The 15,858-nt window shown below is 38.4% G+C and overlaps 1 protein-coding gene across 1 annotated transcript in view; it reads left to right on the forward strand.

Moving 5' to 3' along the window:
* Positions 1 to 15,858, forward strand: part of RANBP17 (RAN binding protein 17) — a gene marked incomplete at its 5' end in the record, with an annotated part of 125,662 nt that overhangs the window by 74,687 nt on the left and 35,117 nt on the right. Inside the window, 4 exons of the mRNA XM_010075006.1 lie at positions 1,606 to 1,679; positions 8,394 to 8,474; positions 13,530 to 13,593; positions 13,679 to 13,787. Coding sequence (XP_010073308.1) covers positions 1,606 to 1,679; positions 8,394 to 8,474; positions 13,530 to 13,593; positions 13,679 to 13,787 — 328 coding nt within the window. The remainder of the gene's footprint in view (positions 1 to 1,605; positions 1,680 to 8,393; positions 8,475 to 13,529; positions 13,594 to 13,678; positions 13,788 to 15,858) is intronic.

The following is a 15,858-nucleotide window of genomic DNA, read 5'->3' on the forward strand; positions in this document are numbered from 1 at the left end:
AGAAATTCTCAAACTTTGCTAAAATTGCAGCTGCTATAGCATTTCAGCAGTGCACTATTTAGAGAGAGATTTTTTTTAAATTAAAAGGTACTATTTTTCTACTTGAATATATTACTGTTGCTATGTTTAATTACTATGAATGATAACTTCACATTTACAGTGTGAACTTAATATTTTGCAACATTTGAAGGTGTGTGTATTACAATTTTCTTCCTGTTTTCATTGTCCTCTCACTACTGATTTTGTCACAATAAATTACATTCATACAATTATAACAGGATAAGTGAGCTTACAAGTTAAGTTATCCTTGATCTTGGTGCAATTTCTGGTTAGAGCTGAAAGTTTATTCAGTCATGCCTTTATTTATGCTCTGATTTAAAATTTAAGTCTTTGGGACATAAAAATACAATTTTTATTGTGTTGTTATTTGCATTATTGTTATTATTATTATTTACTTAGGTAGGATACTGCTGGTTTGGTTTTTAAGCAAAGTCACGGGATTACATCTGTAGCAGGAAGGAAGGTGGTACAAGCCGGGCTGGGTACGGTACCAGAGGTGTTGCGTGCGCTGCAGTTTGTGGGTATGTGTGTGGAATACCCGATGTCAGGGAACAGAGCTGACAGCTAGATGGCACCAGGCCTTCACCGCTGGGAACGGGGCTGCCTGTGCTGGGCCAGCAGTACCCGGCTTGGTCACATCCGATGGCAGGGTGGCATCTAACCCATAATGCTTTAGTGGCACTAAGGGTTAGAATTAAATGACGCGTACTGACTGGCAGATCTGCGTTTAGCCCAGTTGTGAGCAGATAGCAGAGTTAGTTGAGCTCCGGGTGGAATGAGTTGGCGGGGGACTGAAGACATTTTGCAGTACGTGGCTCCCTTCTTCTGAAGTTGATTTAACCCAGCTAAATGTTTTTATCCAAATTAAATGTTAGACTACTAACACTGCCGGAAAACTTTGAGGATTACACAGTAAGGAAAAAATATACTTGATGTGCCCTGTGAATTCGTTACTGCATCGTAACAGCAGGTTGAGCCGATGGGTAGGATGCTGGGACAGCTTGGCTGGTAATAGCGGTATTACAGAACTACAAGTTGCGTGGCTGCCAAAGCCTTTGTTCTCCCTTCAAGAACACAAAAATGAATGTCTAAAGAGTTCCTAATTTGACAGATTTTAGGACTGGCAGTGCAAGAACGTGCAAACGCAAGCTGAGGGACAGTGTTGAATCGTTCCACTGAGGTCAGAGGCCAACTGAAGAATGTATTCTTCATCCCTTCGCAATTTTTTATAATAAAACAGAGGGGTTTTTGTTAATAGAGATTGTATTGTTCTGTGAACATCAAAGTGAGTTTAATGTGGAAAAATTTACGTCTCCTTTGTGGGAAGAAATGGATGCGAGGGCAAGGAAAAGCCTGTTGGTCCCAAATTCGCAGAACACCATTGGAGAGTGTACGAGCCATGTCTTACAAGTGCCTCAGCTAGGTTGGGTGAACAGGCATTTGTTCCTGTACTTTTCTCGTGCAAAATCAAAATAGGGAATGTTTTCGAATAACTGGTAATTGTAAATGTCTATAATATGTTACTGTTGAAATGTTTATTTCCAGGTGTATGCCCGAATGTCAGAAGTCTTAGGAATAACAGATGACAACCATGTTCTGGAAACATTTATGACAAAAATGTGAGTTTGTGCTTTGATTCTATTCTTTATGTATTTTGTTTTGTCTTTAATATTTACATAAAATCCAAGTTTTATTTTGTTGTTAGGTTTGCTCTTTGCTAGAAAAATGTCTCCCATAAATTTTAAATATTTGAAATAAGGGATAACCATTTTCAGAAGCATTCATATTTTGTTTTCTGGAGGTACTGCAGCCCCTAAATAAATGCTTTCAGCATGACGTGTCCTCCACAGTGCCTGCATCCCTTCTCGAAGTGGCTTGTGGGAGAATAGAGCTGAGATTTCATAGACTCTTGTTCAGTGAGACTGGCATAAGCAGTCCCCATCCCTCCCCACTTCTCATTCCTGCACCCTCAGATGTCAGCGGAATTGCCTGTAAAGCTTCATGGTCATTTACAGTGGGGAACTGATAAAGGATGGGCTCTTTCGGATTCCTTTTTGTCAAGATTTGGCAAAATTTGCTCTCTTAAAAATAGAGAAACTCAGAGGAGGGTTTTTTACTGAAGGAGAAAAGGGGCATTATTATCAGCTGTCCTCTCATCGCTGACATTTGGCAGAATAAGGTGATGTGTTATTCTGGCAGGTAAGCATTGCAATACTTAAAAATAATCCTAAAAAACTACTCTGGAGAAGCTACCCTTTTCTGATGTCTTTGATGCAGCCGCTTTCCTTGGGTGTCAGCAAAATGAGCAGGATTTTGTCTATTAGTACTTATGCCTTTCATGAGATTTAATAGTTTCTCCTGACTCTGGAACTTCTAAAATCAGTTTTGCACTTGAAGCAAAACAAAATGGTCCCTCTGAAAAATTTTGACTATCCACTAAAAAAAATCTGGGAGACCCCAGGAGACAGTGAGTTCTGTGGAGGAGAAACAAGTACGTTGCCTTGTAATTCTCCAGTGAGGAAGATGCTGCATCCTGTCGTTTACTTCATGTCCTCTGAATCTAAGACCTGTAAATACTTCAGTAGACTTCAACCTACTAGAGAACCATCTCTACCGATGTTACCAGGTTAGCCGTGGCCTGTTTGGCCAGCATTAAACATGGCTTATCTTTTGCTGCTATGACTACCAACCTTGAGAAATTGTAGCGATTAGGACAAGGTCATTTTCTAATATGACTTAACTTTTCTGTGGAAAACAAGGCATAAATGCTTTGATTCCTCGAAACCAGAAGCCGAGTGTTATATCTTGCCTTAGGATAACAATAGTGCCCATCAAACCGTGATATGTATCTGGAGTATGGTTTGATGACAGGTAGATGGAGGGTGATGAATGGAAAAATACTGATGGATGTAGGGTTTCTGGAAGCAGTCCATGCCATGGGACTAGACGGCTAGGCTTCATTCTGTTGTTTCAAACTGTAGTGGCACTTGAACAACTGAGGAAAAAGAGGGGAAAGGGGACTGTTGTTTGGAGATCAGATGAATCAGTTTGCTTCTCTTTTTCTACTTGTTGCTGCCATTGAGAGGAGATCTCTGTTGCCTCTGCCACTTGAGGGAATAACAATATATCATTTAACAAGTTCTGTGATAAGCACTACATGTGTTTGGATCGGATAGGGCTGTATTTGCACAATACCATAAATTAAGAAAAAAACCATAGTGTTTTAATGTTACATGGAAGATTTAAAAAGAAAATGAAGCACATAAAAAGCAAAAATCAGTGCTGCTTTTTAGATTACACACTCTGTATTTTTATTTTCTCTTTCCTCATGGCTTACTGTATTTTTCTGAAAACATGCAGCATCTTTGTGAATTGTTCATTGATTAGATTGAACATCAATTTCATTTTACACAACAGATGTTACAGCTTGAAATGGACAATTCAGTCAGTACCTTTAAGAGTTAGCTGTGAAACCGCTGTATAAAAACATTCATGTTTGTGTCAATTAAAATAAACGAGCTCCTCCCCAGTGATAGCATGCCAGTTGGAAAATCTGTGTGTGAAACCATAACATACTGATATATAATCCAAAAACTAGGGTCTGATGGGGCATTCCAGTCTGGCAGCGTTTCTGATGCTCTGTTACCGAGAATAAACTCAGCACATTGGTAACAGCAGTGGGCAGGGTACCCGGGTGTGTTCACCTGTTTCTCTTGTGGATGCACTCAGCATTTTTAACTGCACTGTTATTTTAGAAAGCCGCTAGTCCACTGTTCTGTCTTAGCCTACAGATGCATTTTTTTTTCTTTATGTAGGAAGAATTTGTTGTGTTATTCCTTAACATTAGGTTAAAAGGAAATGCTAGGAAATTTTTAGTGTGCGCTTTCTTGCTGAAGCTGCGGTATTCTTGTATAGTAACTGCACAGCAATGTTTGAGACTGTATAGTTTCTGTTTTGTTGATGCCAAGCATTATGTGAAATAAAGGAGTTATGCTTGAAAGAGTATTGTTGCCTGGCTAATGGCAACCAGTCTTTCAAATCACGAAGTGTTTTGTAATCTGCCATTAGCGCTGTGGAATGATCAAAAGATGGTGTCAGGTTATTTCCTTCCACTTTGCCATTAAAGGATCCAGTGAGGGGTGTGCGCAGGAAGCATTTTATACTTGGTGTGAGGAGTAAATAGAGCAATTGAATTTGTGGTGATCACGTTGTAGTCTACCGGACATTAATTATTTTTTTGTTCTATGGTTAGAGACATCTTCTTTGTGATACCTTACTGGCTGACACGTGGAGCTTCTAGTTTCCAAAAGTCCAGTGCGGGCTCAGTAATGTTTAGATGGATAAATGGCATTTTTCTTTGATTTCTTGAGATTTTGAACACATTTTCTGTTGAGCTGTCTTTCCCCACCTTGGCATGCAGTGATAAATGGCAAAGGTACCCGCCATCTGTATGACCAAATGGATTTCCTCTCTTTGTCCAGCCCATACTCTTCAGCACTCCCTTTTCTGTGCTGGGTACGCTTTGCTTCTGCTTTTCTACCTTGCCATCCCTGTTTCTGCCACCTCCTTTAAAATTTTCTTTTTCAAATTGCACTGCAAGTTCTTCAGTTCTCTCTTCGAAGCTGGGCATTCCGCTCCTATGCTCCAGCAGTGTCATTTCCCACCCACTGCTGCCAGGAGAACTGCTGCGGCTCATGTGAGGGGTTGTCCTTTGCTGTGCACCAGACAGAGCTTCTGAGAGTCCATGTGTGTGAAGAGGGCTTTCTCCAAATCATAAACTGAGGACAGGACAGGAAATCAAGGACACTAGAATGGTTTTTTGGGGGGGAAAAAAATAAGTCATGAAGTGGGTTTGGGAAGCTGGAAGTGGGTATCTTTTGTCTTGATTCTTTCCCTGGCCAAATATCATAATGACTTGGAACGTACAAAGAATTTTTATTCTTCTGTGCATGATGTGGTAACCTTTTTCCCAGAGAACTCTAAATTGTAGTATATAATCATCATTTCCCTTCTAGATTTTAGGTTAAAAATAGAAAGCTTTTTAAAATACTTTTAAGTCACTGTGTTAAGGGCAGAGATGTTTGGTGTGCTGATGGAGCTGCATTTGTAAGCAGTCGTGGTGACAGACAAAGCTGCATTGCAGGCTGGAGGGTTCGGAGGTTGGAAAGCTGGGAAGCTGCTTTGGTGCAGCTTTAGAAGCTAAGGTTTTATTCTTCTTACTAAAGGCAAACTAAAAGCAAATATTTGAAACTATGCAGGATTCTTAATGCTTTCTCATTTAAATTTTTTTAATTCTTATAGCTTTTCAGCATGGGTCAGTGTCAACTGTTGCTCTTTTGGTTTTGTGTGTGTGTAGTTCAGTATTTTGGTACTGGCATTGTTACCAACATTGGAAATATTCTGCCATTTTTTATTTCCACCTTTTTTGGTACTTGCCTTTGAAAAGTCTTCAGTGCTCGTGTACTGTAGATGTTTTGGTGAATTTGACATTGCCGTAGCTTTTGATGAAACTCTTGTTTTCCGTGACTCATCTGAAACTTTATGGTTGGTTCATTTTACTCTGTTTCATCTGGTTCATAGTTTAGATTGATAAGCACGCTTCAGAGATAAAGAGGCAAGGACATTAGCACTTGGATTTAAATGCTGTCTTGCCGTGTTTTCTCTGAGAGCTGTAAATTTTTCTCCTCTTTCATTCCTTGGCTTCTCTTCCTTACATAGTGGAAAATTGCTTTTTGTATTATGAGGGTCCCCTCTAGATCTTTACAAATTTTCTCAGATACTTCTAATGTTTTGTAGATGTTTCTTAAAATATCACATTTTATGTGTCTTTCATCTTGCCTGATATTGATAAGGCAGAAACAGAAATGGGAATTGCTACGATTGTAATTGAAATTTTTCAGCCTCTGTTCACTCACGAGTACTTTCTAGCTTTTATATTATTACTCCATCTTTCAGCATCAAAATACAACCATGAACTAAAAGAATAGATGTGTATAAAAGTACCCTGAATGGTGGATGAAGAGTCTTCCTTTTAATTTTTCTCTTCAAACTGTCACTGTGACTTCTTGTTTTTCTTTAGATGTCATACATCTGGCTATTGAAGGACAAAGATTTTGCTCTTTTGCAAAATAGCCTTTTTATGATTTTGATATTGATGTCAAATCTGGGTAGTCCAAATTCATTTTTATTGCTTTGTATGGTATATACTTGTTAAGGATTTAGTGCAACTATAAACATCTCCAAATCTCCCCGTAGCAGGGATAAACTGTGAATTATGGACTTGCTAGAATGGGCTATTTCTTTAAGGCAATCTGAACCTCTGTAGCTCTTCATAGAGATTTTATAAAGTAAATCAATGTTTGTTTGTAAATCTAAATTGAGGAATACTGCTCTGGTAATTGCATTGTTATTTGCCTTTTCCAGAGCAAATAATAGTAAACACTTAGATGCTTTAAACTGCATTTTGAGTTCATAACTTCCTGAAGAAGAGATTTAGTTCATGTGGTGTGGTACATTCCTTAGCCTGTGAATATGTAAAAGCAATAATTGAAGCTGATTTCAAGGCATTTAATGGCTTTTCTTCAAGCTCTGCGTTCCCAAAATTGAAATCCTTTTGTCTCACGGTGTGAATAGCTGGTACTGATTATACCTGTTATGTTGTGGTCTTTCATCAACAGATCTGACAGCTCAGTGTCAGAATCATTATGCATATTCTACAGACGAGGAAGCTGAGGCATACAAATCTGAAATTACTCTTCCTCACCTGGCAGTTTGAGATACATCCTGGCAGCTTGCTATCACGACCGGGAATAGGTGCCTGGGCTCCTGAGGCGGCCTTTTTGTTTGGATGGGCTGTGTTTCGAAATGCTCTGATGGCCTGATTTTTATTGCTCCAGCTGAATCCAGTATCAGAAACTCTGCTGTGAATCTCTTACGCAGCATTGCCACTCCGGAGTAAGAGGGACATTCAACTTTTGTTTGTGTTTTTGGGTGGTTAAGGGTGATGGTGGCTGTCCCAGAAGAGTGGGACACAGCGCTGGCCTTCGAAAAAAGGAACTAGGAGGAAGCAACTTGTTACAGGCTGAGCAGCCCGGCTTGGATTCTCAGAGGAGTACTAGGAAAAAGTTACTAGTAGTCAGTGTATAATTCAGTGAGAAATGCATTTGAGCTACTGGGGAGAGGGGAGTTAATGTCTTCTTGGACTCGCTGGCTGGAGTTTACAACAGGAACAGTAGATATTGGACATTCACACTTGGGTAAGGTTGTTGACACTGACCTGTATGATGTTCCCATCAGAAAGGTAGGTAAGACTGACTACAAGGTCAGTGACTCTTAACTTACTTGAGAAAAATGCCCTTCCTCCGTTTTTCTGCCTTCAGCTTACCCCTTTCACCTGAAGGCTACTGCCACCTCTTCACCTCCTAGTAAAGTTAGTAGAGAACACAACAGATTCCCCCCCAGGTCACTGAGGTGTCTTTGCTCTGACCTGCACACAGTACGGAAGAAGCTGTAGAGGGGCCCTGCTCTGTGCTGTGTCTCATGGTTTACCTGTGGTAGAGCAGGTCAGCACCGCCTGGCGTTAGCTGTGTGATTTCACCAAAAGGCTAACTGTAAGAGTTTGCTGTTTGATGAAGAGGTTGTTTGATGTGGTGTTCCCCCAGGACTGATAACAGGTCGAGTGTTATCCTGTATCATCGTTTATGCATTGGTTCGTTAATCAGAGTATGCTTCCTAAATGCCTGTATCTGAGAGGGGTTGCAGTTAGGGAAGTGCAGTATCCCCTGTGTATCTTGACTTCAGTTTGGTGTAGGGGAGAGGGAAAGTAGGGATTAGGACAAGAAATGCAAGGAGGAGTTTCACTGGGATTTGGGTATATCGTAGCTCTGTGTATTGGCCTTTAGTTTTTCTGTGCCCTGTTTCTCCTGTGGAAATTTTCCTAGGGAATTTATGGCAAATTGTTTTTATCTTGTGAAGAATTGGGCAGATAAATACTACAGAAGTGAAGTGGCCAGATATTGTGTTGAAAAGTGAGTAAGATAGATACAAGTAGGGCTAAGCTTCAGATAATTTGTTTCATTATGACAGATGATGGATTTTTAAAAAATGAATGTATTTGTTACAGTATTATAAAAATGTTTGAATCCCTTGTTCAGGAAAAAGACATGGCATGTTTTTATGGCATTTTCTGTCCCATAAATGGAAAATCCTAAGACATATCACAGAAATACATTCCTAGCATAATGTGCTACTACTCTGAGCTTCTGCACCGCACTTCTCAAAAAGAGGAAAATGTGTTATAAAATCTCACTCTTGTTTTGTTTTGTTTATTCCAGTGTTACAAATCTTAAATACCGAGGAAGATGTGAGCCCGTGATTTCAAGAACTCTTCAGTTTCTAAATGACCTTTCTGTTGGATATCCTTTTTTATTGTCTATGACGTAACGTATTATTTGAAAATAGTAAGGTAAAAATTAAGATGAGACTTCTGTTGTTTTGTATGCCACATGTTTAAACCAACTAGGTTCTTAATATTTATTCATTTTAGTTCATCTTTTTCTATGCATAGTTTTTAAAAGGTGTGCTTGTTTACACCTATTTCTTACCCTACAAAAGAGAAATCATTTAACTAGTTGCTTATGTTCATCTATCCCATTCCTAATCTTCTTGAAGTCAATACCATTGGTGAGTTCAACAATATTAAGAACAGGATTGATTCTGTTTTGAGGATGAGTCCACTGTGATATGAAGCGTGAGTTAGATTTGAAACACAAGCCTCTTCATATGTTTTATTGTTGCCTGATTTTAAGTTCTCACTGGGTCAGTGTGATCATTACTACTGATAAAACAGCCATGACTTGTGGATTTTTGTCTGGGTTCAAATATTTTAGTGAAATTCTCACTCAGATCATGGATGCTGACTTGCTATCTGTTGCAATCCTTTGGTATTTTTCTTATCGTAAGTAGGAGAAGAATGTTTGCTCTTTGAATTTTCAGTCAATTGAGCAAGAAGATTTTTAAAAAGTAGTAGCTATTTTTGATGTGACACAATACTTAAAGATATACGACAGATAATAAACCACCAGAGCTCATGAAAACATTCAATATTGAAATCTTTCGCTGTTTTAAAATAAAACCAACATTTTTGTAATCTTCTAGAGGATATTGTTAGATGAGTGGAGGGGAAGGCACCTGGAATATGACAATTGGTATCATTTTATTTCTCCATAGAACCCTAATTGTATGAGAAGAATTGTAATATATTTCCTTGGGTTGAAAGATGAATGTGGGTTTCCACATTCCGTAAGTGAAATGAAAATCATGCAATGTGTCCTGCTATGTTTTCGTGAATACCATTAAGCAGCTAACTTTCTACTTAAATATGCATGTGTTTGTGTTCTCATGGCATCACAGCAATAGGACTGGAAAGGACTTGAAAGTGAAACATTACTAAGGAATTTGACCAGAACAGAAGGGGAGACATTTATTTCATTAATAAGATTTATGAAGGGAGTAATGAGCTCACTCTTTTCTACTATATACCTATTGCTTCAGCAAAAAAAAAAATAACCAAGAAATTTAACGTGGTGCACCTAACTTAAAGTGCTTGCGTGTTTACTTATAATGCATATATGCTTGCTGAAATAATCAGCCTCATGTTCCTGCTACAGCCAGCAAGCATCTAGCATTTCATATTGTCTTGTTGAGGCTTTCAAAAGCATGGAGTCACATGGCAGCTCTCAAAAATTACAGTCAGTATAAACTATTGGTGCAAATACTTTTCCAAGGCTGGAATGTCAGGATAGTTTTATTTTTTTAACTACTCAAATTGTATTTGCAGTGAACAAGTTTCTGCTCATGAAATTGATATAATAATATCAGGACCTACAAGAATGAAAAAGTACATATTTAATAACCTAAGTTCTCCCAAAGAGTAGAATTGTGATGAGATTGTGGCTCTTTTCTTTGCAGAAACTTCCGAACTGTTGCAAGAGCACTTTCAGACCCTGGTGGGTAGTCAGGATGTAAAGCAGCACTGCCTTCATAAATATGCCTCTTAAACATCAGTGTGCAATGTGCAAAGACTAGTAAAAAGAGAGATTAACTACAAACATAAATACCAAAAAATTATTCAATTACTTTTCAATGGAAATACTTCAGAGAAAAATTCTGAAAAGAGTAATTTTTCTGCTTAGATGGGTGGGGTTGTACAGAGACAGCGTTAATGCTGGTTCGCTTTGCCGTGATGTTGTATTAGTTAAGTTTAAAATTGTGTTCCCTGGCAAACCATAAAAGATTTCAAAAGTATTAGACACCCACTTTTGTGCTGGAATTTAATATGCAACTTTTTATTGGAAAATAATCGTCCTTGTCTGGCAAAATCCACCATGCAATATTTCTGTTAGTAGGCATAATGCAATAAAGACAGGGAGGGCTATTTATCACTACAAATTTTGAGGATTTCAGGATTCTTTTTATTATTTTAATATATTTCTTTGGTATTAAATCAGAAAAATGATAAATTACACCTGTCGAGGCTGTTTTTCCTTTTTCCCAGAAAATGATGTACAACCCAATTTCACTGGTCATTTTGGCTTTTAAAGATATGTATTTTTTCCCTATAAAAAACTCTACCAATAGTTTTTTTTTAATAATAATACTGAAGTACTTTTTATTTCAAACATATGAAGTAGTTTATAACTACTTCCTGGCATTGCAAACTTTGGCCTTTTCACATTATATTAGGGTTTTTTTAAAAGGCATTAAGTATATATTGCTTTGAAAGAAATAGTGTATTGCTAAGATGCTGGATCCAGTGGATCAATTTTCAGTATTTGATATAGATTAAATTGTGGCTAGCATGAAAGGTTAAAATAATAATTTATTTAATTTCAGTACTTTCCTCTACGTCAATCAGCTTCTACACAGTATTAGAAATAGATATTTTTCTTTTTTTGCATGTATAATAGGTTTTTTTCCTAAAGGATAATCTAGAATTAGAAGCAAACCATAATTCCAGCAACTGTACTATAAAACAGGGAAAAAAAGGACGAAAAAGCATGAGACAGTGTTAACAACAAAGGCAACAAATGATTGGAGCTGGTGTCATGGTTTACATTACTTCCACAATTATTCCAGGTTTGCATATTTCGAAATATATTAGCCCAATTTGATTTCAAAGCTCAGTTATTTGAATTATAAATCATTATGTCCCTCCTAGCTGATCAGTAGTGAAGTATCTTTGAATTCATTTACATAATGGAATATGTTAGTCATTCCTTTATGTCTTTGAAGCCATAGTGCTCCCTCATGCGTGTTCAGTTCTTTCTAATAATTAACTTTTCCACTATTTTTGTAGCAAAATAACTAGAGTTTCAATGTTATTTTGTACAATAACTTGGAGTAAAATATTTATAGTTTCTCAAAAATTCTTTGTTAGCTTTATCCTATGAAAGGCTATCCCTTGTAACGGGAAAAATACCCACAACTCTGCAGCTTTGCAATATAAAACCAGGTAATGCTGTGTCAAATGTTATAGATTGAAAAAGGAACATAATGGTAAAACTAGATTAGGAGATTTTCTAATAGCGGCTATAAAACCTATTCTTACACTTTTAACTGTTTAAAAAGAGTTTAATCCATTTAAAATGAAAAGGGAAATTGTTTATTCCCATAAAAGTAATCGAACTCCTCAATCAATTATGTGCAGGAATGGCAGAGCGAAGCGAGCGAAAAACCAAACCAACAATAAGTGTTATGGGGATTTGTAAAATCTTCCGTGTCTGTACTACTGTACAGTCTAAAGTTATGCAATCATACTGATTATTTCTTAAAGAACTTCATCAATGCCATGGACCAGCGCTGTTCGGTAAACTGATGAGTCCTGGTTTTATAGTATCCATTGTAGAATGTACAAGCCTGTAAGTCATTTCATTCATTTGATGCCTTTGGTTCTTATGAATGTTTCTGGCTTTTGAATTTTGGAAAAAAAAGTATATTAGTATACTTGGGTGTCACAACGCCTTTTATATCCCCATTTTACAGATGCAGAACTGAGACAGTGGAATTTAACTGACTTACTGTATGACTTAGTCATACAGCAATTTTACGTCCAATGAAGACATCAGAAATTCCAGACCATTGCTTTGGCCATTCTCTCGCTCCTTGTTTGCAAACATTCCCCACGGCAGCGGTTACCTCTGTACAACAGCTCACAAAAATGTCAGCGTGGCTCTTGTTGGAATACACAGTATTGTCTCTTTTGCCCAACCCCAAATGGCTGAATCATCTGAGACAGGGAATTAGTGTGTGCTTACACTATTAAAGTTGTTCATAATCCGTGCTGCTAGGAAATAATTTGAGTTGTTAAACAGGTCTCAACTCTCTGACCTGACCTTAAAGGTCTATAACGTAATTTTTACAAACTCAGCTTTTGATTTAATACTATTTCTTGTGCTTTTTAAAAGATACCTTAAGAAAAATGTTACATTTCATCAGGTGTCACTACCTAGTAAGTCATGCTAGAGTATGTGATCTGTGGAGTACACACAGTCCAGGAAACACATTGCTTCTGTGTCATTTAGTGTGTGTCCCCTGCGAGCCTTTGTGACGAGGAGGTGCAAACACACTCGAGCTTCTCCTGCTGGACCATGGCCAGGAGCTTCAGCCCAGGAGCCACGTGGCCTTGCTAGAGCAACGCACAGAGCGGAGCAGGAGACCTTCCTGAGGGCCCGCGTTGGGAGCCGCGTGTGGTGGCTGGGCCAGTTCAGTTCACATTTAGCAGTCCTCAGTCTGATTGGCTTTATATTTTATAAAGCTGAAGAAACTGGGATTCCTGTGGAAGCATCCATAGGTCCAAAATTCCCAGCTGGACCACCTCGTTATGGACTTTGCTCTGGCTCTGAGACTTTGTATGGTTTAAGAAATTTCCATTCAGTTCTTATAGGTGTGAAAATACTTTGGTTAAGTGTTTAACATAGCTTGGTACGTATGAGATGTATTTTTATCTGTTGTAACTGAAACAAGCTAAATGTGATTTTTGACAGGTCTGGAAGATCACCTCTGTGACTTTGAGGCCGTTACTTCAGAGCTGCTTAGGGCTGCTGCCAGTCCTGTTGCCAAGTGCTTTTTCCCCACATGCTGATAACCTGTGTCTATCTGGGGAAAGAACAGCACCATTTATTATCAGAAACTCCAAGTTTAATGATAAAAGTCATTTAGTTCATTCATCTCTTCTGTGATTAGAATATATGTCATGAAAAGTAATTGCTTTAATTAATAATAGATTATGGTCTTTAATGTTCTAAATAATATCTCTGTGATGTATATTTCTAGATGAAATTCAGTTGTTAACCTACATTTGTTGTTGTTTCAGTTAGGATTTTTTTCTCACTAAAGATTCCTGGAAGTTTGTTCAGCCTGATCATGTAATCACAATGGTGCAAGGCTGATTTCTCCTTAACACCTGCTACTTATAGTCTCCTAAAAAAGCTTGTGAAAATAGAGGCTGTGAAATTCATGCTTCAGAATCACACAGTAAGTTTCCTTACTACGCTAAAAAACATTGTGTATAGTAAATTTTGTAGAACACTTGACTTTTCATACATTTATGTTTCAACAGAGTAAGCACTTCCCTTTCCTGGGCATGAGTGATAATTACAGCCTCAGTGACCTCAAGTGCCGGACAGTGTTCTACACCGCTCTCACTCGTCTCCTCATCGTAGATTTAGGTAAGGTCCTCCTCTAGTGTCCCCAAGACACTTCGCTGTCTTGTGTAATCCTATGAATTTTTAAGGTTATTAAGTCAATCAAACAGCAGCTTAATTGTACAGTAAATACGTTATAGTATCTAAATCACTGCCTACCAACTTTTGAGATTTATGGCGTTAAGCAATAACACTCTGTGTGTTTGTTGCCTTCTGTTGGAGAAGTAAGCAAGATGAGTTGAATTTTTTGCACAGAAGCACTTTTTGTTTTAACTGCGAGGATTTACAACATTGAACACCTGAGTAAGTGTTTTGCGTTTCCAGGTGACATACCGATTGTGCCAGAACCTTCTGGCTTCTAGTAGAAGGCATTTTTTATTTCACTTCTTTATGCACGTTCTCAATATACAAAGACCCTCCAAGTTTTAATAAACATTAACGAGAGTTCTGCAGTTCAACCAGCAGTACTTAAACATACACTTGGGCTTTCCTTTTGAGTTGTCCTTTAGAAACGAGAGAGTTAGATACGTGTGAAACCCAGTGCAGGCTTTAATAGCTGGATCTGATAAAGGACTCAGTTCACGTTGAATCCAGGCACTGCCCTTGGCCAGTGGGTAAAATGCAGAGCTCCGTCTGCATGGTGAGCTCTCTGTTGTCTAAACGGGGAAGGCTGGGCTTGTCAAAATGAGCACTGAAATCATATGCTAAAGAAGCTGGTGGTGAAAAACGCAGCCCATCTCAGATTGCCTCTGTTCTGTCAGAGGCCCCGTGCGGAGCTGTGGGCTGACAGGCTGCGTTGTGAGGGTGGGTGCCCGTAGGTGTTCCCAGGGGGCCGCTGATCAGGACTTTCAGAGCCTAAGAAGGCGAGTGTCCTGTGCTCTGCTCTCCAGCCCTCATGCAAGGACTTACCTGGGCAGCACGTGTGCAGAACAGACTGGTGGGGACAGTCATAAGCCAGCGGTAGTTGTTACTCCCCTTGCTGATCGTGGGTGCCTGTGCTGTCTAGTGCTGAAAACGGGTAACTTTGAGGCAAGATCAAACCATATATGTATCAGCTTCCTCTTAAAGAATAGCAACTGTGAGCTGGACCTGCATTTACTTGCAGTTAGACTGCTTTCGGTACTGGCTCAGTGTCGTATAACATAAGCAGTAGGTACATTTTCTAATATCAAATGGGTTACACATGCAGTTTCAGTAACTTTTCCTACAGGGGAAAAAAAAACCGTTTGGTAAAAACAAGATCGCAGGTGTTAAAAATTACATCTCAAAGTAGTAGTGTCGTATAACATAAGCAGTAGGTACATTTTCTAGTATCAAATGGGTTACACGTGCAGTTTCAGTAACTTTTCCTACAGGGAAGAAAAAAACCATTTGGTAAAAACAAGATCACAGGTGTTAAAAATTACATCTCAAAGTAGTGGTTGTGTAAATATGTCAGACAAAATGACTGGCATATTGCGATTCCTCTGGATTAACAGCGCTACAAGATATGAAATGATTAGGCCTGTGTGGAAAAAGCATACTTCAGTGTATGGGCTAGATTGCGATTCCTCTGGATTAACAGTGCTACAAGATCTGAAATGATTAGGCCTATCTGGAAAAAGCATACTTCAGTGTATGGGCTACTGCCTTTTGTGGTCCTACTAGAATAAATCTGTTGGGGTTTGAACTGAGAGAAAAGCACATACAGAGACACAAACAGGCGTAAGTTGTGTTTTAGAGTCCAGATTTTAAAAGTAAGGTGTACACAAACTGTTCTTTCTATGTGTTTGTGCAAGCGTTAAATGGCAGTATACTTACCTTGTGGATCAAAAGATATCTTCAAACTGTGCAAACTGGCATTTTTAGATAAAAAAGCATTGTACCAGTTGGCTTCTCTTGCGATTTTTTCAGATTAAATGCAGAGCTTTATATAAAATCCTTTTATGTGAATTATGAACAATTTATGTGGACATAAGATGAATTTTTTTTTGAGGGGGTTTTTAATAATTGATGTAGAAATATCTTTGGAGATTAGCTGAATACAGTCAATTCAGAATATGTACATTTTAAACAATGTGCAGTTGCAGTGACTGGCAAAATTTAATTGTAGGGA

This window comes from Pterocles gutturalis, unplaced genomic scaffold (assembly GCF_000699245.1).
Source record: "Pterocles gutturalis isolate BGI_N339 unplaced genomic scaffold, ASM69924v1 scaffold2857, whole genome shotgun sequence".
In the NCBI taxonomy this organism is placed as follows: Eukaryota; Metazoa; Chordata; class Aves; order Pterocliformes; family Pteroclidae; genus Pterocles; species Pterocles gutturalis.